Source organism: Macrosteles quadrilineatus, unplaced genomic scaffold (assembly GCF_028750875.1).
Source record: "Macrosteles quadrilineatus isolate MER2022 unplaced genomic scaffold, UCM_ALF_1.0 Scaffold_2__2_contigs__length_208266976, whole genome shotgun sequence".
In the NCBI taxonomy this organism is placed as follows: Eukaryota; Metazoa; Arthropoda; class Insecta; order Hemiptera; family Cicadellidae; genus Macrosteles; species Macrosteles quadrilineatus.
Window position 1 is genome coordinate 191,496,575 of NW_026542595.1, and position 23,791 is coordinate 191,520,365.

General features: G+C 33.6%; 2 protein-coding genes across 2 annotated transcripts in view; one reads left to right on the forward strand and one right to left on the reverse strand.

Annotated features, from left to right (window-relative positions):
* The first annotated feature begins 1,631 nt into the window (after positions 1 to 1,631).
* Positions 1,632 to 9,038, forward strand: LOC128986433 (dual specificity phosphatase 28). The gene is made up of 4 exons (XM_054406803.1): positions 1,632 to 1,802; positions 5,264 to 5,492; positions 7,339 to 7,551; positions 8,112 to 9,038. Exons 1-4 carry the CDS (start codon positions 1,711 to 1,713, stop codon positions 8,220 to 8,222), a joined length of 645 nt encoding a protein of 214 aa, XP_054262778.1. The 5' UTR covers positions 1,632 to 1,710; the 3' UTR covers positions 8,223 to 9,038.
* Positions 9,039 to 10,504: 1,466 nt separating this feature from the next.
* The window catches only part of LOC128986768 (xanthine dehydrogenase-like), a 43,504-nt gene continuing 30,217 nt past the window's right edge, over positions 10,505 to 23,791 (reverse strand). The window contains exons 25-30 of the mRNA XM_054407283.1: positions 14,593 to 14,720; positions 13,607 to 13,721; positions 13,199 to 13,285; positions 12,282 to 12,449; positions 11,610 to 11,777; positions 10,505 to 11,177 (exon numbers count right to left, since the gene is read on the reverse strand). Coding sequence (XP_054263258.1) covers positions 11,127 to 11,177; positions 11,610 to 11,777; positions 12,282 to 12,449; positions 13,199 to 13,285; positions 13,607 to 13,721; positions 14,593 to 14,720 — 717 coding nt within the window. The 3' untranslated portion in view covers positions 10,505 to 11,126. The remainder of the gene's footprint in view (positions 11,178 to 11,609; positions 11,778 to 12,281; positions 12,450 to 13,198; positions 13,286 to 13,606; positions 13,722 to 14,592; positions 14,721 to 23,791) is intronic.

Below are 23,791 nucleotides of genomic sequence, written 5' to 3' on the forward strand. Positions count from 1 at the left end.
TGTAGGTAGATGGACCATTGTAAAGAGATTGGAGTTGGTTCAACCGAAGTTCAACCACCGGTAAAGCAGACAGAAAGTACTTACGTTTACTTTTGATTTTAGTCACCACTTACTTGATCTGAATAGGAAACGCTAGTAATGTAAAAAATAGGTGTTCCCTGAACAAGCCTGTGAAAAACTTGAAGGCCTAATTTAATTTATTTTGGGCACTTTTAGGATTAACTACAGTAACTTATATCTTACCTTTTACTAACCTTTGACTAAAGGGCGTGGAAAGTGAAAACTTTCCCACTAGTGCATTGCAAATCTATTTTTCAGCTTGGATCCACCATTTCTGATCTACGTCTGTCATGTTCAGTGGATAATTTTTAGCCATTTTTGTGGCTTATAATGAAACTACTAATGCCCCTGCTGCTTAACGGGTTTTATATAATTATATTTTACGGAAAATGGAAATTATAAAAAAGGCGCTAGAAAGAACATCTACCTACCTTTTAGCATTGAATATATAACACTCTTATATATTCAAGATAGTGTTATATATTAAATGATTTTAGTGACCTATTAGAAAGTCGAAACTGCTCGGTTATTTTAGTTTAATATGACAATACCATATAACGTGACATCAACCATCAAGCACGCCGACAACACGCACATCATGGTGTGTTTGGTCGATTACTAAATTACCTCGAAGTGCATATGCTCTGGGCTCTGTATATTTATTATTTCACTCCGATTGGTTTGTAACGCCCACATTGCATTGCCTTAAGAAATTCTCAAGAAGGTTGGATTCCACTGGATTTCACTTATTTTAAGGATTTTTCCATAAGTTTGTTTGTACGTAAAAAAAATCTTTGATGATAGCCAACTTCGTAAATGTACTTGTTTTTGATTTTTCGAAGCGGGACCCACCTGCTATTGAACTCAAGAGGGTTCTACCTCACAGTGTCACAGTCTGAATTTCAATTCAAGATGGTGGATTATATGGATTGAAATATAGTTCGGGATTGAACATGCCTCTATTGTTTAAGCTCTCAACATTCTAAAACTAATTTGTTTCCAATGATTGTGTGTATTTTGTGCTCTTAGCCTTAACATATCAGAGCATGCAATGGATAGGGAAAAATTAATTTTTAGAAGTTAAAATCACATGTGAAAAAAACGGATTTTAAAAATGATTTTGTAAAAACTTAAAGAAACAATTACGAAGTTTCAGCATACTTTGGATCTTTATTTTACAGTTAATTTCAACTCGATAAACACTAATAATGCCATGAGGTTCTTTTTTGGGTTTTCTTTTTTCATTGGTATGGCCTATGAGCATGTATCCTATCACCATTTCACATTAAAGTATTAAAATATCCAGAGCACGTATCAAGTACAGTAAAATGCTAAACATTAATTTGGACAATTTGAAATAACATGACATGTGGTTAGCTGACATTCTCAACAAAGAGGATTATGTAAACAAGGAAAATTATAACCACATTTCACAAAGTGCGTTTCAAAAGAAAGGGAGCGTGGCGAATGCGCAAAATGATTCAAGCCCGAAATACCGTCGTGTGTGTGTGTGTGTGTGTGTGGAGGGGGCGGCAGGTAGCGTTCCGACGCCGTGACGTGGCGTTGTTTACGGTATTGTTGGCGTCTCGGAGCGTCTCGGCGCTCGCCTTCAGTACACTCTAGTTCGTCGCACCGTCAACGTCTAGTGCAATGAAGATCCTCTCAAACTTCGCGTCCAAAGAGGACAACAACAACAACAACAACAATGATAACTGTGTTGGAGATTCTCCTACATCCAAACTGTAAGTGGAATTCACACAAAAGTTTAGTACATTAGGATATTTTGGTTACGTAACGAAAATGTGTAAATGTTAGAACAGTTGCTTTTGTGTTTTAACATAAATTCAATTCACTATTTGGCTGATACAAGAATACAAGAGCAAGAGCACTCTGCAATCTTTAAGATTAAATAATGCGTTTATACAATAAGCTGTCAATAAAAGTGTAGTTGATTAGAGCCCTTGCAGTAAAAAAAGTATTAAAGTCATTCAAGTTGTTGCCAAGACCATCAGTTTTGGGACGGGTCTTTCGTTTTGAAATTTCATGCAATGAGAGTTAAAAGTTTCTTAAGAAAATCTTAGCACGGATTCAAAGGTTTTATTGGCTGTCTGTATATCCGGATGTTGTGTTTTACCGATACACGATGAAAAGTTAATACAATAACTTTCCAAAATGTCCTAATGAAAATTATATACGGTAAACAATTTTAGTGTGACTTTATAACAGTGGTTTTTAATTCCAAACGAGTAAACAAACTTGGTGAACTTTTTGGTATAATCAAATTGTGTTAACTTGTGTGTAAACAAGTATTGGGTACTTTAAATGATTCACTGTTAATGCAAAATAATAATGAAAAAAATAAATATATTTTGTTATTCAACCTATGATTAAAAATAATACACCATGAAAAAACTGTGGTGTATAAACTTAGGATAATAAGCTTTTTATTAGATTGATTGTATTGAAGTAGCATGATAATTCAGCATTTGCAAAACAATAACTTTATTAGAAACTATTTTCCAAAGAAATGAATTCTGCTAAATATTATTTACTTTGCAGGTAGTCATTGTGTTGTTGAAATCTAGTTTATAGTTAGAGCTTTATTATTGTATCATAAAGTAAAATAAAAATTATATAGTTTCAGAATCCTTTACATACATTTTTTTATTTTTAGAGACGGCGGGCAAGTCGAAACTGCATCAAAATGTAAAATTCACCTATTGGGACATTTTATGCTAGATCGAAAATTAAATTATACATTTACGTCTGGGAATAATACCTTGATTAAAGTTTTAATAAAATCACACGTCAACCAAACGAAACAATGTGACACAGATGAACTCTAATAAAAACTCTTACTAAAAACCACATATCGTATTAGATTGCCTATATTAATTAGTACTAATGAGACGGATATATTCCCAAACAAAACTATAATATTAAATTGAATCTACATAATGAACAAAACATTTCTATATAATATAGAAGTGACGACCCAACAGTGTGAACTTTAATTATTAGACTTGATGATGGTTTTCATCATACAATTTTGTTGCAAAAATACTGATGGCATTCCCTTAGAATGTCGATTAAATATGTTCCGACCATAAGTTATGGTAAAAACAACACAGAAAAAACGCAAAAAACAGGCAAATCTAGATTTTTTACTATTTTCGTTTGACTAGTTGCTCTTTCCACTGCGGTATATTTTTGTTGTGAATATGTTCTAGTTGACTTTATATCGTAAAACAGTAACTTGGGGCCTAATTGATATCTGGTAATCCAAAGTGGAGAATTCGGCAGTTCTGACTACTTCAAACCAATGGGCAATGATTGTTTGATTATGTACTGTAGGTAGATGTTTCAGTTATTAGAAATCCTATCACGCTCGTAATCCACTGCTAAAGTTAGTACTTAAAAAATAAGTAATACACAGTGACTTCTCTGCTATTTTTTAATTTTGTTTTACATAGGTCGGCGCTAAATCTCTTCTACAACAAAATAACATAAAGTACCTAGTAAAGTTCTTACGATTACATATTTTCAATTTTAAATTCAATCTCAATCCTGGACTAAACACAGAGCTAGTGTGCTCCCTTAAAGATTTGTCTTACTTTTCTTTCAACCGTCCGGGATCCGGATATAATAACAAAATGTGACTGTCTGGTATTTTATCTACGTTGTAATGTTAATATTTATTTATTGTGTTTTCACCTATTTTAATAAAATACACGATATATCCATGATTTGACATCTGGGCACTCAAACGGAACTGGAACTGGCCACAAAACACATCAAATACGCTTCAGACCATAGATGAAACATACTATCTTGTGTTAGCCTATGCTCCAAACTCTACACTATAAGTCTATTAGCAAAAGTGCTAGGCTAGGCTAATATGGCCCATCTAAATCAAATAAACCCTAACCTGGTTCAAAGATCTGAGTTATTCACAACACTTTCCTTGTTTACTTTTCACAACCAGACTAGCGTGAATGTCTTTGATCAGGGTATTATTTGTGCGTCTTTTCCTGGTCGCGTGTGGTGACTATTTTAAGAGGCGTTTGAAAAGACAATGAGACAGATTTATAACAGGTCTAGTTTCGTTATCGTAGTGTGTACTTTAAAAAAGAAACGGTATGTACTGTCGGGTGCGTATGCCAAGTGGACCTCGCTTGTTATGTTCTGAGAACAGTGCGTACTCGTTGGCACCTGACCGCTAAAACTCCTTCCTCATGACGTCACCGGAGCCAGTGGTAAACACTGTCATTAGACTAGCACTAGACATGTGTGACAATAACCTCAACACATGATTTAACACCTATAAGAACACATGTTTGTTATAATGTGAAAGCACACATCCGGTCATTTTGACCGTTTTGTGCGTTTTCATCTTTTTCAATGGGTTTAAAGTAAAACAAACATTTAAGAATGAATACAGTTTATTTAAAATTACTTAAGAAATATTTATTGCATGTTTGAAAAATTTAACCATGAAAAATACTTCTTTCACTACTTGGGGCAACACTGCTACTATTGAGACTATTTATACTGAAGATTTAATTTTGTATTAAGAAACAAACATACACATGAACAAATACAGTTAATTAACAATTACCTATTAAATACTATTTACATTTTCTAAAATTTACTATTAACTATACTATTTATATAATTATACTATAATATATTATTTATAACAAAAATCCTCTTCCTCACTTTGATTCATCAGGGTAGTCAGGGTCAGCGTCTTAGTCATCCACTGTGGAGCCAACATAATCCATAAAAGCCTGTTTCATAATAAAATACAAGTTACAAGTTATAGCTTGAAACTTGTAATTTCCATTAGATTTGCATTGGGCGATCAGCTGATTTACTAATAATATTAGTTTGTAGTTTATTATGAAACAGGCCCGGCTGTAGAACCAGCTGGTCATATAGTCAGTAACAAGGTTGCGTCATATAAGCACAGTATAAGAAAAAATAAACGTAGATTAACCAAATTACAATAATTAAATCTTTTACCACAGTAAACAGACAATTCACTCAGTAAACACCCTAGCTTAATTAAAAATCCTTATGTTAAAAATACTAATGTCAATCAATTGTAACACTCCGCAGTCCAATGTTCTTGCTTCAGAAGATGTGACAGTTTTGCTGCAGCAAAGCTCCCCATATTATCGCACCATATGTACTGTTTTAGATTCTGCGTTTCGCGCATCACACCCTCCCTGTTCCTGAGTGGTGCCCCCGCCGTCAGAGAGGATGTGTTGGTCAGTCTGGGGGTGAGTTACGTCGTCAGTGTCGCCCCTGAGCTGCCGCCTCCACCTCTACCTCCGCAGGTTGCCCTGGTGTTGCGGGTGCCCTTGAAGGATCTTCCCTCTGAAGACCTTCTCTCCAGGCTCCATACCACAACTGACACAATACAACAGGTAAACATTACCTGCTAAGAATATATACTCTTGTGTAGTTCACAAACTGGTATAATTTTGACATAAATGGTTTGGTATATTATTACATATGGACTCAGTTATCCTTGATCATTGGGCTTTTAATAAATAACGGTTCTAGGTAAAGAAGTCAGGTGCGAGCAAAACGTGATCACTTACAATACATTGCATCAATGGTAAAATAAATATTACATATTCACGACACAACACAAATCTTAAAAACTGGCAACCGACTGCCATACACCTTATATGTAAAAACAATCATTTAGTTTATCACTTCAATTACACACCCCATGGGGGTAGTCTCCAAAATGGCTGTAGTACACTATACTACCCCTACCTCTATACTACCTCTGGGTTTTCAAGATATATCTAGTAATTAATTGTTGTCATCCATCTAGTAACAAAGCTGGCATTTCAATCATTCAAAACTCTTCTTTCAATCATTTCATCCTTAATATACACTGATAAACTCATGTTTTCATATAGAAATCTAAATCTAATCTAATCCTTAGCGGAAATGGAAGCGTTTATGACGTAGCCATCCCCAAAGACTACAAATTTGCAGTATGAAACTGTAGGAAGCTATTCTATTAACATATTTTATTTAGACTACAATTATTAAGGAATTTCTTTACTCAAGCATATTCTACCTTTTTTTTCTTTGGTGTTCATTTCCGATCCCATTTTTCCTCTTCATCAACTTAATTTGTTTGAAGGTGTTACACCATTTGGTGTACAGGTAACATTCCAAATCTTTCCTCTGTTGGTGATTATTTATCGTCCAGCATCGCTTGGTCGTCCGCAGGTGTTTTGCCTGGAGCTATTCTTGGCACGGAATGCGTAAGGAATGTTGGCTGGCGGCCCACCAACGATTGTCAATGGTCACACCCGCCTCTACTACTCTTATCATTCATTCATTCTGTTATCAAGACTAACATCTCATTTGTCTCTTTGGCCACACACTTTTCTTCGTAATGTATGTTAATGGCTGCTGAGACATTTGGAGTATTTGTTATCAGATTACCTTGATTTCTGGTTTCATTTTTACTTCTAAACCTCTTGCTTTGTATTGTTTATGTACGTCATTGTCGTTATTCTGTTAAAACAAGAAAATATTGTGTTTAAGAAAGTACAGTACTGTAAATACAGAAACATTAATTGTAAAATAAGTACTTCCTGTAATATGTGAACTTATATGTATTATATTTGAACAATTAAACTTAGGTCACCTTTTTCCTTTGAGTTTTTAGTTTGGCTCTAAAAATCTAATATTAAGATGGTCTTGAATGTTTTAAAAACTCACAAAATTACACCATTCTCCTTATTACAAAATCTTAAAATAGTATAGATAGCATTAATTTCCAGTTTAATTTTTTGAATTTTGGTGCAAATTAAACTACACTTATTTTATTTTAACTAACAACATTATAGCCTAAAACATTACTAAATTCACGGCTTAAAAAAAATACATTTTAAGGCTTTACACTTGTAAGGAGATCTTGGAAATTCAGTTACAACACATCATCCCTAGTAACTCACCTCACCTAAACAAAGGATAAAGCCACTCCTACAACGTCAGAAGCCTTTTGATGGTTCAAAACTAAACCCCTGCCCTTATCTCCTTGGTCATTGACCTTTAATAATGTCCTTAACTTAAGAATCGTCTGGTTTTTTCAGTATTAAAAGCTACAAAAGAAATTTCACTCCATTTTACTAGGTAACAGATTTCATTCACATTCTTGATTGAAACATGCAGCCTTGTGTTCCTGTTCAAATCAAATTATAGCCATAACCTTATAAATACTTCATATTTCTCTCTGTTCAGGTGATCGAAGGCGGAGGTAGAGTGCTAGTACATTGTGTAGCCGGTGTCAGTAGATCAGCTGCTATAGTGCTCGCCTACCTAGTGAAACATCAACGCCTGCCTCTGCATGACGCATTCACCCACCTTCGCGCGTGCAGGCCAGCCGTGCGGCCAAACACAGGGTTCTTCCGCCAACTCATCGAGTTTGAACAGCAAACGATGGGAACAACATCGGTTAGTATTTTGTTTGTATTTTTTTTGACAACAACGATAAGTGAATTAAATAAAAATTAAGACTTTTTACAATTGTTCTCACAAGAGGTATATTCGTTGTCTTCTGGGTTGACTGTGTTGTCAAGCTGTATTTAAATGTCTCTGAAATGTCCAATTTAATACAGTTTGTCAACATAATCCAACCTTGAACTCAACAAAAATATGTTTTTTTTGTGTGGATTCTTGCGTAGATTTGAGAGACTTAACCGTGTTAGGGCCAATAGTCAATTTTTGTGCACTCTACATCTTTTATCATCTACATCAAGCCAATAATTTGGGTTGATACACAGGATATAGTTCAAGGTCAAGAAACCTGATAACTTCTTAATCAGCATAGAACGTGTAGGTACATATAATTTTGAAAATACAATATTACTGAAAATTAACTATGCGTGTACATGTTTTTTTTATCACATCAAGGAATTAAACTGTGTTCCTGTTCCTAGTAATAGTTGAACAATCTAAAAAACCTTTACAATGAGTATTAATGATCCTAAATGTGATTATCTTTGCATCAACAGGTAGATATGGTTTTCAACTCCGCCGCCAGAACTCACATTCCCGATGTCTACGAGCCAGACTATCAGAACACCCTGTGTTTCTTGAACAACAGAAACTTTGGCAAACACTAAACTCTCATCCTGTCATTTGTTATTTAAGCTAAACTCAACGAAAGATTGTCACTTCAAAATAATAATAGACCTCTAACTCTGATTGACACTGTCAAGAGGAGTCCCAGGTGTCCCCTCTAAAAAAATGTTCTCAGCCCATTCAAATTTTTGTCAGAAAATGTTTAGACTGTTCTACCGTAAAAGAGTGATCGCTAAAATGTAGTTTTGATCACTAAACTTACAAATATCGAATACTAATGAAAGAGCCAAAAATTTTGCATAGAAAATATTTTATTCTATTTGTTTTTTTCTTTCAAAATTCGTTAAACGTAACAAGTATAAGGTGTAATACTTATCTTTACTTAAGATCTAGACGTTTTGTTAAGAGATTATGTTGTGAGTATGATTAAATATGATTTACTTTCTGACAAATTAATAAGATGAATGCTTTGGAAAACCTCCTATGCTTTTTTTTTTATGAAAAAGAGCATATAGATTATGTGACAATCTTTTATGACCATTAGATTAAGATAATAACACTAGACTATAAGTTGGGTTAAACAATGAATTAAAAACATTATTGGTCAATGTACATTTCAATTGCTTACGGTATTGATAGTCCAGAGAAGATGCTGGTTGTAGGACACAGTAAAATGGTGGGAATGGTGCTTAGATTTAGAAACCAAACAAAAAATAAAATAAAAAATGCTGACAAGACTAAGTGTACCTACCATTTTATATTTTAAAAATCATAAAATTTGATCACAAGTCTGAGTATTAACAAATTTTGATAGGCATATTATATTCTTCAATATTATTCAGTTCTCAAAGTAAAAACAAATTTTTTAAGGGTTATTGGTTTGAAAATCTTTTAAAATTTAGCTTTTCTTTTGTAATGTTTTATTAACATACATGAATGTTCATGTAAAAGGTGGTTAGTTCAAGTTTTATCTTAGATTTTCATTGTTTAACCAATTATAGTTATGTTTTAAGAGGACCAATTTTTAATAGTATTGAGTTGTGTAGGTTGTGTAGGTATTGATTGTCTATTAATTGTTAATATTTAGATGTATCTAGGCTCAATGTGTTAATCCTAAAGTGCTTGTATCAGGCCTAAAACTAAAAGACATTAATATTGATATTGATGAACTAATTTTTGCATATATATATATTTAACGTTTTCAAATTCATAACCGTATATAGCGTTTTTACACTGTAAACATTTTTTTGTAAGACAAAATTATCAGATTTTATATTGTAACTAATTTGTAACATCAATAACATTTTAATACATTTTGATCTCATCAAGTTTGTTCAATAGTCATAACTTATTTGCTATTCCAAATATTTTAATACTATGTGCAAATTAATCGAGTGATGTTATTTATTTGTTTTGAATAAAAATAAAATATTTTTTACTAAGAAATCTTCTATTATTCTTCATTGCCGTTGTATATGTATCAATTATACTATAGAAATTAGTTATTTCTTTCACAGAAACCCTGGAAGAACTAAAAATTTAAGCCCTCTGACAATATTCTATTCTATTAGTATTAGTCTGCATGTTTGATGCTGCAGGGGTATTTGTTTCAAAATTCTTTCACAAATAGTCAAATATCTGTGTACACCCTCAAATTTATGTGTGAACAACCTCAGAATAATATTCTTAAACAGGAAAATAATATTTTTATCAAATTTAATAAAAATTTCATATTTATGTTCCTTATTTAAAGTAGGTTATAATTTTGTATATCAAACCAAAAGTTTGCTTGTTTGTTATGGAGAAGGAAGGATCGATTCTGGGCCAAGATGCTGTTTTACATTGGGTTACCTGGGTTCATTGGGTTAGCATTCTTTTTGATGAAAAACCAATAAAGACTTAGGGTTTAGACCGTTAAAAGCTATAGACATACCAGGTTTGAAGGGTACGCACACACCGGCACGAACCATGTGATCTTTTCGTTTCTGCACAGGTTGTTTTGTTCTTGGGATGTCTTTAAACAATATCATGGTGTAGAAAAAACAAAATATGAAGATTAATTTTAACAAGTCTACCAAACCAAGATTAGTCTAAAAGTCACAAAGAGAATCTCTGTAAATTATGAGGTTTAATTAAAGGACACAGCAAAAAGCATTGAAGATGGAATTAATTAGCTTAAAAAAAATATTGTTGAAGGAAATTTATCTGATTTGAAATATTTGATATAATCTGAAACAATCTTGTAGTTCGTAAAGGGTTTCCATGGTTGATTATAGTTAAAAAGAAGGGTTAAATGAAAATTTTCTATTTTATATAGATTTAATACAACAATATATAACACTATGAAGATTATTTACACAATTTTTACAAAACAATTGAAATGTTGATAAGGATTATAAATGTAGATTTTACGAATTAAAATTATCTAAAATCAGCGACCCAATTCAACATCTTATATTTCTGCTTTGGAATGGAGCACAAGACAACATGGCTTAAATACCCATAGCAAATTGGCAGTTTCTTTTAACTTATGAATTTTGCATTATTTAGTTATATATGAAACTGGCAAAAGTGGAATAAACTTTAATTTCTTGTTCTTTTAATGGTTCTTTTTTATTCTTATTGATATTCTACAATTCTTTCTGTGAATCTATTTTGTTTAAAACACTCAAATCATTCACTTGGGTTTAACTTTCAATTTTCTAGTCTAGTAGTATTATTGTCTGGCATTTAATATTGCTTTTAGCGCTGTGTTTAAATGTCTTAAATCATGATGCTTTGAATTTTATTTTGACTCTTTGTAGATTCAACAGATCAACCTCTACAGTTTGACATAGGTGTCTCTTTGTGTAATACCTATGTATAACGTTATAAATACACAACTCTTCTATGTTGTCTCTATGGTGAACAAATTGTAAAATATCAGCCTAGTTGTCATTTGGTGTTCACAAAGTCACATTCCAAGGACTATAAGATCCTGCAGGAGGTTCAGGGAACTGAAAACAAACAAAGCATTCCAGGTGGTTTGAAATGAAATTTTAAATATATATTATGATATCAAGGGTCCTTTAACTTACACATAATCAACACCCAAAACTAAACAACAATAAATATGAAAGAGACAATCACGTTTTTCAGAATTTTGATAGTTTTGAATTTTATTATTTTAGCGCTGAACATGTATTCAATTCTTCAATCATTGAGAGACAAAGACATTTAGATTGGATTGTATTTATATCAAACATAATCATCCGTCCCAAATTGAACAACCATCATGTTCCCAAAGTATCCCATGAAATTGTTTACATTATTTCCAGTTTGCAATACAGAGATATCTTGGAGTTTCCCTGGTGCAGCTAAACACAACAACAATATCCATTATACATTTTTAATTAATTTTAAATATCTCAAAGACTAAAAGGCAGTACCTTCTGAGCTATATGGTCAGCACAGGCCATGCGTATCCGGGCAGCAGTTGCGGGAGAGTCCAGACGGAAGTATCCTTGAAGACCTACCTCCGCCCTGGCTGCTGCCACTGCCTCCCTGATAGCGAAGAACACAGATGACGCCAGGAACAGAGGGGGCTCTCCCACTGCCTGCAAACATACAATGTCACGATGCATTCATAAAAAAGTTCAAAACAAATTTCAGCCTTCGTGTTTTGACCACTATAAATCAGGCTTATTTGGCAGTTGAGGAGTTTTTTTTTCTTACTATTGACGTTATTCTGAGCCTAGCTCAATCTAGGTTTATTTTATCATGAAAGAAACTAAATATTAAATAATAACACATTACTTAGTTTAAAAAAGCATAGTGTTTCACCGGACCGAGTAAATATGTTTATCTTTAGATGGGGAAAATTAAAATTCCCTTCTTATGCTGCATACTGCAAAATGAAGTAAAAAATTGAAAACTCAGTGAGTGTAGCCACTCCAATAAGGCTTTTTAATTAATGATTTGTGGTATTTCACCAAATAAGTCTTGGTTTTTATAATGTTGAATAGTTAATTAGCCTTACGCATGAAACAAGTTATACAATGTTGTACTGCTGAATATGTTTGTACTTATATAGTTTCAAAATATTTCTATTGAAAACATACCTTTGATGAATACACAGCGCGTGGGTTGGGAGCTCCTTTAAGCAGTGCCACGTTGAACTCTGCAGGAATATCACCAAAGCCGGGTATCTTGTAGGCTCCAGGACCTCGGGACAACAGAGCTCCTTGGGGTGAGTGAACTGTCTCCTCTATGGTGAACAGTCCGTAGCCCTACGACAAACATTATAAATATGCATCCAAACAAATGTACTCAAGAAAAGTAAATTGCCTGATGTTTGGGCATTTGGGTCTATTTGGACTTCAGATGGATGGTTTGGTCAGCCAAATGCGTATCTCTCACACTCTTCTGTACCGCTGTTGATAGCTCAGAGTCAATCAGGCACTTAAACAACCAAATCACATGTTTATCTAGCGTTGCTCGGTATGTTATTGATGTTTCCTATGAATGTTTGGTAGTTTAACTAGTCTGGTTTACTAGTAGTTTACCGTACTAAGATATTGAACTTGTAAAACACGTGTATTTTTTAAACAACCAAATCACATGTTTATCTAGCGTTGCTCGGTATGTTATTGATGTTTCCTATGAATGTTTGGTAGTTTAACTAGTCTGGTTTACTAGTAGTTTACCGTACTAAGATATTGAACTTGTAAAACACGTGTATTTTTTAAATGTATCAATTTAGTTCTGCACTAAATTTTGATGATACTGGATTAAAGGCTCTTTCAAGCAGATTTTATTAAAATTGCATTTGAACTATTATTTTCTTAGAAAATGTACAAAATAACAAAATTTACTAAAAGCCCTACTTCTAGCCATTAAAAACACAACATACAAATCACCAAACTTCAGACAACATCACTGGAGATGGTAAACTAAAACTACATATCTATAAAATAACCAGTACTTTGGAAAACTTTATTCACTTATCTCTACTGTTAGTATACATAAGTTGTCGCACCTGCATAAAGCCGCCTTCCACTTGTCCGACATCGATAGCTGGGTTCAGACTCTCTCCAATATCCATCACTATGTCTGTGCGTAAAACCTGCAAACAGACCAATCCAGTCATATGTATTAGTGTTGGTGCTTTTTATTGTTGAAATTGACAGGACGGATAGTAATAATTCTAAAAGAAAAAGTTGAGGAATTTGTATGGATTCTGAATAAAACAAGGATTTCGCCACAGTCATTATGGTGTACTATATGGTACAAAAATTCTATTCACCTGTCTCTGTCATTTTGGATGCTATGTTACCGTTTGTTTGAACATATCACACAAGTTTTATATGATGTGGTGGATAAAATACTTTCAAATCTACTTGTAATGGTTACCCATTAATAAAAATAAAATAAACATCAAACTTACAATATGGTCCCCAGTCAAACAATCTATCTCGACTTCAGACACAGCAGCTCCATAAGTCATGTAATCAAAAGCCAATCCTTCGTTCTTCTTGAAGTCATAATTAACATCTGGAATCCTAGAAGAGGACAATAATAGAAAGCATGTTTGAAATAACTATGATTGAGATATGTTTAAGAATAAATATAGTTGAAAGTATGTTGTTAGAACTGATGGGTAGACTTTCATTTGTAAACTGTGGCGACAAATTTAAATTCTGTCATTATTGATGCTTATTTTTTATGCAAACACTTATTGTTGTGTGAGAAAGGAGTGGAGAAAACTTCCTAAATCCTGTTTGAATATTGAGATGTTATGGGTGAAATCAAGGGGAAGAATAGAAAATCATTGTTAAGAGGAACTCATAATTCTTATAGGTTTTGGTATTAATGGGATTCTCTGAAAGGGGGTGCACAATAAGATGGCATAGCTATGCTGCAAACTCACAGTTATAAAGTCTGGACCTCTTCTAGAACTCATCTTCCCAACTGCAAGTCATCTTTTCTTCACACTCACTTATTTAATCTTATAAAAACCAACTTTTTAAACAAGAATCCACTTTAGGTTGTAGATGAATTGGTTACTGTATTGTTGTTATTTCTTTGGTACCTACATAAATTAATTATTATCGGGATGTGAACATTGTATAAGTGATATAGGTCATTCTTATTTTGCCTACAGAAGAAGAATTTGCCTAAAATTATAGTACAACTTATAAGGGGGATGATATTTCCGCCACAGGGATAGTTCTTGTCTTAGTTTTACTTTAGGTGAGACATCTACAGGTTAAGCTATAAACTAATTGATCACATAATTATAAACTGTTGTAGTTGACAAGACTTAAACCTTGAATCATAATCTCCGTATCTGTCATGAAGTCATCCCTAGCTCCAACCACTATACAACCTCTGTTTCTAGTTTTGCTTGTAATCTTGTATCTATGATATCACCTGTAGAATCCTGTAGCTGCCAGACTGACTCTGTCAAACCAAGCAGACAACACCCAATCCTTCCATTGTCCCTCAGGCTTGGCAGCTTTGTAAGGCTTGAGTCTCTCATTCAACTTGTTACAAGCATCCTGAGGAAAAGAAACTCTTATCTACTACTAGACTTATCTTTTTCACTTTATGGATATAGGCCTACCTTAAGTTTAAGGTAGATCCGGAACCACTGGGTAAATACATTACCATTTAGCTAAGTGGATTTAATCATGAGACTGTTTCATGTTTTAAATAAAAACACAATTGAAGTTTCAATACTATTTATTATAAATTGTAATTAACATCGACAGAAATACATTTAGGCTGCAGTTAATGAGCCGACATCTTTTATTCTGAATCGGAAATCAAATAATCAAATACACTTAAAAGAGAATACACAAAGACCAAAGAGTAATACCTCTAAACATGGACTTCACTATATACATATATCAACATCCCCTCTCTTTTACAAAATTGAAAATTTTAACTTTCCAAAATACAACTTTTACATTTTCCTTTCAAGTCTAACAAAATATACACCAAAACCTAATCATAAGACAACCGCTTTGGATTTCTTATCAATCTACCCTTTCGGCTTACACAACCATCGAAACTTTTAACAATTTGTTCTTCTGATGAAATTCTAGGAGTTAGGCCTACTGGTCTTTGAAACAACACTGGACTACTTTGCGGAGAAATAAGGCTATTACCATTAGTACCTGACAAACTGATTTGTGAATCTGACTTAGGACTTGTTTCAGGCATTATGGTTTCATTACCTGTATCATTAGACAAATCTGGCCTAATCATCTTCCTATTTCTTACAAACATTTTATCTTTCTCATCAGACAAAACATAGGATCTGGGGATTCTATTTTTTTCTACTACTTTTCCTGATGTCCAAGGTGAATCAACAGTTTTCTTAAAATACACTTTGTCTCCTACATTTAAAGAGGGTAACTCTTTGCTATTTCTATCATAGTACTTTTTAATACAATCTTTTCTCTTGTCTGACAAAATTTTGTTAGGTTTTGTTACTTTAGGCTGCAAACTACTTTTAGACAGTGGCAATAGGCCATTGAGTTTTCTACTAAACATTAACTCTGCTGGTGAAGGTTGATATTGTTTACTAGTGTTACGATAACTTAACAATGCAAGATACACATCAGACTTAGATTCTTTTGTTTTCTTCAGTAAATTTTTCGCTATTTTGACACCTGACTCAGCTTGACCATTAGATTGAGAGTGTTTTGGACTAACTATCACTAGCTTAAAATCGTACAACACAGAAAACTCGTGAAAAGCGTTAGAAGTGAATTGACTTCCTGAATCAACTACTAAAGTAACAGGAATTCCATGGCGAGCAAATATTGATTTGCATTTCTCGATTACAGTTTTTGAAGTAATGTCTGACAAAGATACTAACTCAATATATTTAGAATAATAGTCCATTAGTACAAGAAAATATTGGTTATCAAACTCAAAAATGTCACCTGACACTTTATGCCAAGGCAAATCTGGTACATCATGAAACAACAACGGTTCTTTTGCATTGTGCCGATTTTTAAATCAAAAGATTTAAAATCCGCGACAGGCAATGGACAAGTCAGTCCAACATGACGTAACGCGGAAGGATACGAACTGGAAGACCGTTGGGAGCCGTGCCGTGTGCAAACGTCTCGTCGTCACTCGTGGCTCAGTACTCGCGTAGTCAACATGTGAAGTCGCGTTTTGTCGCTGGTGTAGGACGAATTTATTAATATCTTAATTCGTAGCTCGGAAATTAGCGTTCGGGCGGAAATTGTACGTGCATCAAACGATCGCAATTGTCAAAATTTCGCCGAATTGCATTTGGGTGTGTGTTTTATTAGTATTAAGTCGAGACAGTTGAGATGCCGGATTGATTGTTCGCGTTCGTGATGAAAATTCGTACATGCATCATATCGATAGCAAATGTCAGTTTCTAGCGAATCGCGGGTCGTCGTGACGGTATTTTCAATTGAATCATTAAACGCCAGCTCGAAAAAACAAGAATTAATAAGTCCTACACCAGAAAAAACCGTGTCGTGATATTCCGCTCGGTCAGACAAAAGTCAAAATTACCACGAGTCAGTTTTTAAATGTTCGGTACGCGTGAATCTTCGTCGGAATGAATGTTAATGTGTCGACATGTGTACGTAAGTAAATGTTTGTGTTATTTGTGTTTTAGTATTAAAATAGTCTTGCCAATCTGCCACATTTTTTCACATGTACCACTCGTTTTACAAGTTATGAATCATGTTTTGTTTGGTCTGAGATTTTCATGTTTCATTTGGTCTACTTAGAGCACATGGTCACGATTCAGGATAAAATGTTTTATTAAATTTGGTCATGTCATACAAAGGATTTAAGTTATAATAGTGAACCTAGTCAAATGAAAATTATTTCTTAAATTGAATTGAAATGGTGTATTAATTTAAAGAGCAATGTTTATCTGTGATATTATTATTTTTGTATTCTATGTAAAGTCAGATTCTATCATCGTCAGTATTATTATTTAAAACGTTTGAATTTCATGTGTAGAATAATTTTTGAACAGTATTACATTTTTAAATAGTGAGAGTTTGATTGTGTAACGTAAATGGGGGTAACAGAGTGCTCGGTCGAAGGCTAGGGTTGATAAAGGGTCATGAGGATAGACTCCCATTAAATTCATAAATATTAAATATTAAATAAAAATTATCAAGTAATCGACTCAGCAGTCGATTGGCCCCGTTGCACTGATCAGCAAGGAGTGATGTAGATCACAAACCTACATAATAGTCCCTGTTTGATTAAATTGTAAACTGGCCAGTTTGATAATTACGAACATCTTTGGGGAGTCTGGTGATCCAAAACAAATAAATAAAATCATCAAGGCTAGGTTTTCCCGAGACTTTGCAGTTTTAAAAATGAACAAACCGCAAATTTGAACATTCAATCTTGCAATCAACTCTCTCACTCTCTCTTTCAAAATATTGTTAAATTGTGCACAAAATGTAACTGCATTATTTATGTTTAATTTGTATCACCGCTCAATTCTGATTCATTATACAGTATTTTTACAAATCACCATCTTTTCATTATCCTGTGTTTCAGCTGTTAGTATCACTAGTATAAAACTGGTAAAATTTAAGAGGTAAATGGCTTAACTGAAAGAAGTATACAAAATATACACAAAGAATATTGATGTTTACATTCTATAAATATATTTTGACAGTACAATTTTTATAGGTTCAGTTCATAATATTTAATATCAAATTGGTGAATTCATGAGTAATCGGCTTAACCGAATCCAGTATATATAAACATCTTGAAGTCATACTTTTGATAAATATTTCCTGAACAAACAGTTTCACAAATATTTTCAATCAATATTTCAATATTATTATTTGCAATTTTACAGTTTTACAGAGTATCAATTCATATCACAATCTTTCATCAGAACAGCACATTTTATTTCATGGAGTGATCAAATAGACACATCTATTAGTTTTAAGAAGTGTTAGAATTAAGCTGAAGAAGGTGTGAAGGAGGACAACATATCAGACCTCTCACGGTCCATAAATCGGACTTCTGGGATATTTAATTACAGGGCCCACACTTAACATCTTTATTTCCACTGCGCAGCTCTGTGATTGTAATGTCCTCAGTAGTTCAATTAAAAGTGTAAATTAAATTCATTAAAACCCCACCAGGGGGCAACTTTTTGTTATACTCACACCTGTATGGAATAGCCAAATTGCATTACATAAAGGTGTGAGGTGATTTTGCTTGATGGAATGATCAATTAAGTAAAGAGTATTATTTTGAATATAAGTGAAGAAATCTTTTTTTCTTTACAAAAAGATTTCGCCGAATTGCATTTGGGTGTGTGTTTTATTAGTATTAAGTCGAGACAGTTGAGATGCCGGATTGATTGTTCGCGTTCGTGATGAAAATTCGTACATGCATCATATCGATAGCAAATGTCAGTTTCTAGCGAATCGCGGGTCGTCGTGACGGTATTTTCAATTGAATCATTAAACGCCAGCTCGAAAAAACAAGAATTAATAAGTCCTACACCAGAAAAAACCGTGTCGTGATATTCCGCTCGGTCAGACAAAAGTCAAAATTACCACGAGTCAGTTTTTAAATGTTCGGTACGCGTGAATCTTCGTCGGAATGAATGTTAATGTGTCGACATGTGTACGTAAGTAAATGTTTGTGTTATTTGTGTTTTAGTATTAAAATAGTCTTGCCAATCTGCCACATTTTTTCACATGTACCACTCGTTTTACAAGTTATGAATCATGTTTTGTTTGGTCTGAGATTTTCATGTTTCATTTGGTCTACTTAGAGCACATGGTCACGATTCAGGATAAAATGTTTTATTAAATTTGGTCATGTCATACAAAGGATTTAAGTTATAATAGTGAACCTAGTCAAATGAAAATTATTTCTTAAATTGAATTGAAATGGTGTATTAATTTAAAGAGCAATGTTTATCTGTGATATTATTATTTTTGTATTCTATGTAAAGTCAGATTCTATCATCGTCAGTATTATTATTTAAAACGTTTGAATTTCATGTGTAGAATAATTTTTGAACAGTATTACATTTTTAAATAGTGAGAGTTTGATTGTGTAACGTAAATGGGGGTAACAGAGTGCTCGGTCGAAGGCTAGGGTTGATAAAGGGTCATGAGGATAGACTCCCATTAAATTCATAAATATTAAATATTAAATAAAAATTATCAAATAATCGACTCAGCAGTCGATTGGCCCCGTTGCACTGATCAGCAAGGAGTGATGTAGATCACAAACCTACATAATAGTCCCTGTTTGATTAAATTGTAAACTGGCCAGTTTGATAATTACGAACATCTTTGGGGAGTCTGGTGATCCAAAACAAATAAATAAAATCATCAAGGCTAGGTTTTCCCGAGACTTTGCAGTTTTAAAAATGAACAAACCGCAAATTTGAACATTCAATCTTGCAATCAACTCTCTCACTCTCTCTTTCAAAATATTGTTAAATTGTGCACAAAATGTAACTGCATTATTTATGTTTAATTTGTATCACCGCTCAATTCTGATTCATTATACAGTATTTTTACAAATCACCATCTTTTCATTATCCTGTGTTTCAGCTGTTAGTATCACTAGTATAAAACTGGTAAAATTTAAGAGGTAAATGGCTTAACTGAAAGAAGTATACAAAATATACACAAAGAATATTGATGTTTACATTCTATAAATATATTTTGACAGTACAATTTTTATAGGTTCAGTTCATAATATTTAATATCAAATTGGTGAATTCATGAGTAATCGGCTTAACCGAATCCAGTATATATAAACATCTTGAAGTCATACTTTTGATAAATATTTCCTGAACAAACAGTTTCACAAATATTTTCAATCAATATTTCAATATTATTATTTGCAATTTTACAGTTTTACAGAGTATCAATTCATATCACAATCTTTCATCAGAACAGCACATTTTATTTCATGGAGTGATCAAATAGACACATCTATTAGTTTTAAGAAGTGTTAGAATTAAGCTGAAGAAGGTGTGAAGGAGGACAACATATCAGACCTCTCACGGTCCATAAATCGGACTTCTGGGATATTTAATTACAGGGCCCACACTTAACATCTTTATTTCCACTGCGCAGCTCTGTGATTGTAATGTCCTCAGTAGTTCAATTAAAAGTGTAAATTAAATTCATTAAAACCCCACCAGGGGGCAACTTTTTGTTATACTCACACCTGTATGGAATAGCCAAATTGCATTACATAAAGGTGTGAGGTGATTTTGCTTGATGGAATGATCAATTAAGTAAAGAGTATTATTTTGAATATAAGTGAAGAAATCTTTTTTTCTTTACAGCATTCATAGGCTTAAACTTAGCACAAACACTACATTTATTTACAAAACTTTCAATGTCCTTATGTAAGGTGGGCCAATACAATAAATTGCGTGCCCTAATCTCACATGTTTGTTTTCCTACATGGCCACAATGCAAACTTTCAAGCATCATTTTATGAAGTGAACTAGGTACAACAATAGATTGATTTTTGAAAACAAGATCATCTACAACATGAAGATCATGTTTAATACTCCAAAATGGTAAAACCATATTACTGACTTCAGGCTTTTGAGGCCAACCTTTAGATATATACATCTTTAAAATACCTAGACATTCATCTGAACTGGTTTTTTCTCTTAGCAGGTTTAGTTTACTTTCAGACACGGGAAGATAAGATTTTAACATATTTACCTCACAAATGATGTCCTCATCTAAAACATCAATATCTTCTTTACCTTCTACTGGAAGTGCTGCACGTGACAGTGTATCAGCTATATACATCAATTTACCTGGCTTGTATACAACAATTAAGTCATAGCGTTGAACTTTTAGCATCATTCGCTGTAATCTTAAAGGAGCAGCAGTAATGGGCTTCCTAAACAAACATTCTAAGGGTTTGTGATCAGTTTCAACAGTTACTTTCCTAGAGAAAATAAATTGGTGAAATCTAGTGCAACCAAAAACTATGGCTAGCATTTCTCGTTCTATCTGACAATAATTTGACTGAGTCTTAGTGAGCGCTCTAGACGCATACGCAATTGGATTATCACCACATAACAATACAGCACCTAAACCAGTTGAGGAACAATCTACAGACAATGTTATTGGCTTACTTGGGTCATAATATGATAAAACAGGAGGAGATACTAACAAAGACTTTAAAGTCAAAAATGCATTTTGTTGTTCGGCATTCCATTGAAATAAAACATCTTTATGTGAAAGAACTCGCAAAGGAGACGTTACAGTCGAATAATTTGGAATAAACTTTGATAAGTAATTGGTAACTCCTAAAAATCTTTCCAAGTCTTTACGATCTTTAGGTATTGGCATCTCCTGTACAGCTTTAAGCTTAGAAGGATCCGGAGTTAAACCATACTCAGTAAACCGATGACCCAAAAACAAAACTTCACTCTCAGCAAATTTACATTTCCTAGAATTAAACTTAATATTAAAATCCTTAGCTCTTTTTAATACTTCCTTTAATCTTAAATCATGTGTTTGTTTATCAGGAGCACCTATGCAAATGTCATCTATGTAGGTGACTACACCATCAATACCTTCAAATATTTGAGATACAGTAGAATGAAATATATCCGGTGCACTTGAGATACCATATGGCAAACGAAGGTATCTATATCTACCAAAAGGTGTATTAAACGTACACAACTTGCTACTAATATTATCCAACTTAAGCATCCAAAATGCACTGCTTGCATCAAGAGTTGAAAATATCTTACAATTATTAAACTTTGATGACACTTCATCTATAGTTGGCATTTGACAGTGTGTTCTTTGTATATACTTATTCAGGTTTCTTGGATCTAATACTACCTTTAGTCCAGAATTTTTTTTGTTTATCAAAACTAAACTGTGAACCCATTCTGTAGGTTCATTTTCTTTTACAATAATTCCATTAGCTTCCATTAATTCAAGTTCATTTTTCAAAGGATTTAACAAAGCGAATGGTACTCTACGACATGGTTCAATAATAGGCTTAGCATCTTCACTTAATGACAAATGAACTGTTGTAGGAATGTTACCAATACTACCATCAAAAAGTGAGCTGTATTCATTCAAAATGCTACTAACAGAATGTACCCTTTCATTAGGCCTATGCATATTTTGACCTAGAGCAATATTATTTACACTTTGGTTCTTAACATCAGACAATACCTGACCGTTGTAGGCTGTTATAAGACCTAACACGCGACAAGAATTTAAGCCTAAAATTGGCGAACATTTCACATCAACTATTACAAAAGTAATACAGAACATTTTCCTGTTGAAAGAGCAATCTAAATCTACAATACCTAGTACCGGTATTTTTTCACCAGTTAGTGTACTAAGATTTATATTTGAGGTGCGTATTAATGCCTTTGATAGGCCTAGCCTATTAAACAAATCAATTGGGATGATATTTGTCTGAGCACCTGTATCTATTTTAAATGAGATTGTGTGTTCCCTAATGTTCAAATTCTCTAGCCATTCATTAGCCCTGGATTTACACATGTAATTTTTAGGAACAGAATCATTAACTGAACATATATTACTGAATAAAAAGTTTTTGTCAATCACGTAATTAGATATAGATTCAGACGTGAGCGATACCGTATCAATTGAAAAATATTCTTGTGCACAAGTACTTTTAGAAGAACTGTCTTGCCTACCTTGCCTTATAGCTACATCACTCGAATTAGAATCTAAACTTAGGCCTACTTCACAAACCTTTTTGGCTGATTTGCATACACTGGCAAAGTGGTTGTTTTTACCGCACTTATAGCACACTAAGCCATACGCAGAGCACTTGTTAATACCGTGATTTTTCCCACAATTACGGCAGTTTGAAATAAACTTCTTAGCACTTGTACTTTTGTTAGGCCTACCTGTCCCAGTTGATTTCTGCTGTGACGGTGGATGAAATTTGTTCCGTTGGTCCTGATGAACCTGTTTCTGTCTGAACGTTTGTGGTTGTTGGTAACCCCTCTCTCGTTGCTTATGGACGTTTACTGTATGGACATTATGTTCTGCTTCAAGTTCTCTGATGTGTTGTTTAGACAGTTCAGCAGCTTTACAGATTGCTAAAGTCTTCTCCAAGTTAATCTCCGGCTCTCTCAATAATCGTTCCCTGACATTCTGGTTTTGAGAGTTAAGCCCTGATATTAAGACATCGCAAACAAGACTTTCGCGGACAGAGTCAAATTCACAAGCGAGGCTCAAGTTAACTAAGTCTGTATAGAAACTATCGATGGATTCAGATGGCAGCTGTTTCCTATTTAGAAATTTATGTCTCAGAACCGTGAGGTTTTTCTTAGGCGAGAAATGGTTTTCAAATTTACTTACCACCACGTCGTACTTTTTGGCATCTTCGGATGAGAGGTTGAACGAATTGAAAATGTCTATGCATTTGTCACCCAAATTATGTAGTAGTAGAGCAACCTTCCTAGCGTCATTTTCAGAATTTAGGTTAGAAGCCAAGAGATAAATCTCAAATTTCTGATACCAGTGCTTCCAATTTTCGGCTAAATTGCCCTCGAAATTAAAATTCTGAAGATTGCATGGAACCATTGTGAAAT

Excerpts from the sequence above, each read along its gene's own strand:
- LOC128986433 (XM_054406803.1), top strand. The coding sequence starts at position 1,711 with ATGAAGATCCTCTCAAACTTCGCGTCCAAAGAGGACAACAACAACAAC. Across the intron at positions 5,493-7,338 it reads CAACTGACACAATACAACAG|GTGATCGAAGGCGGAGGTAG; the intron begins GTAAACATTACC and ends CTCTCTGTTCAG. Across the intron at positions 7,552-8,111 it reads AAACGATGGGAACAACATCG|GTAGATATGGTTTTCAACTC; the intron begins GTTAGTATTTTG and ends TTGCATCAACAG.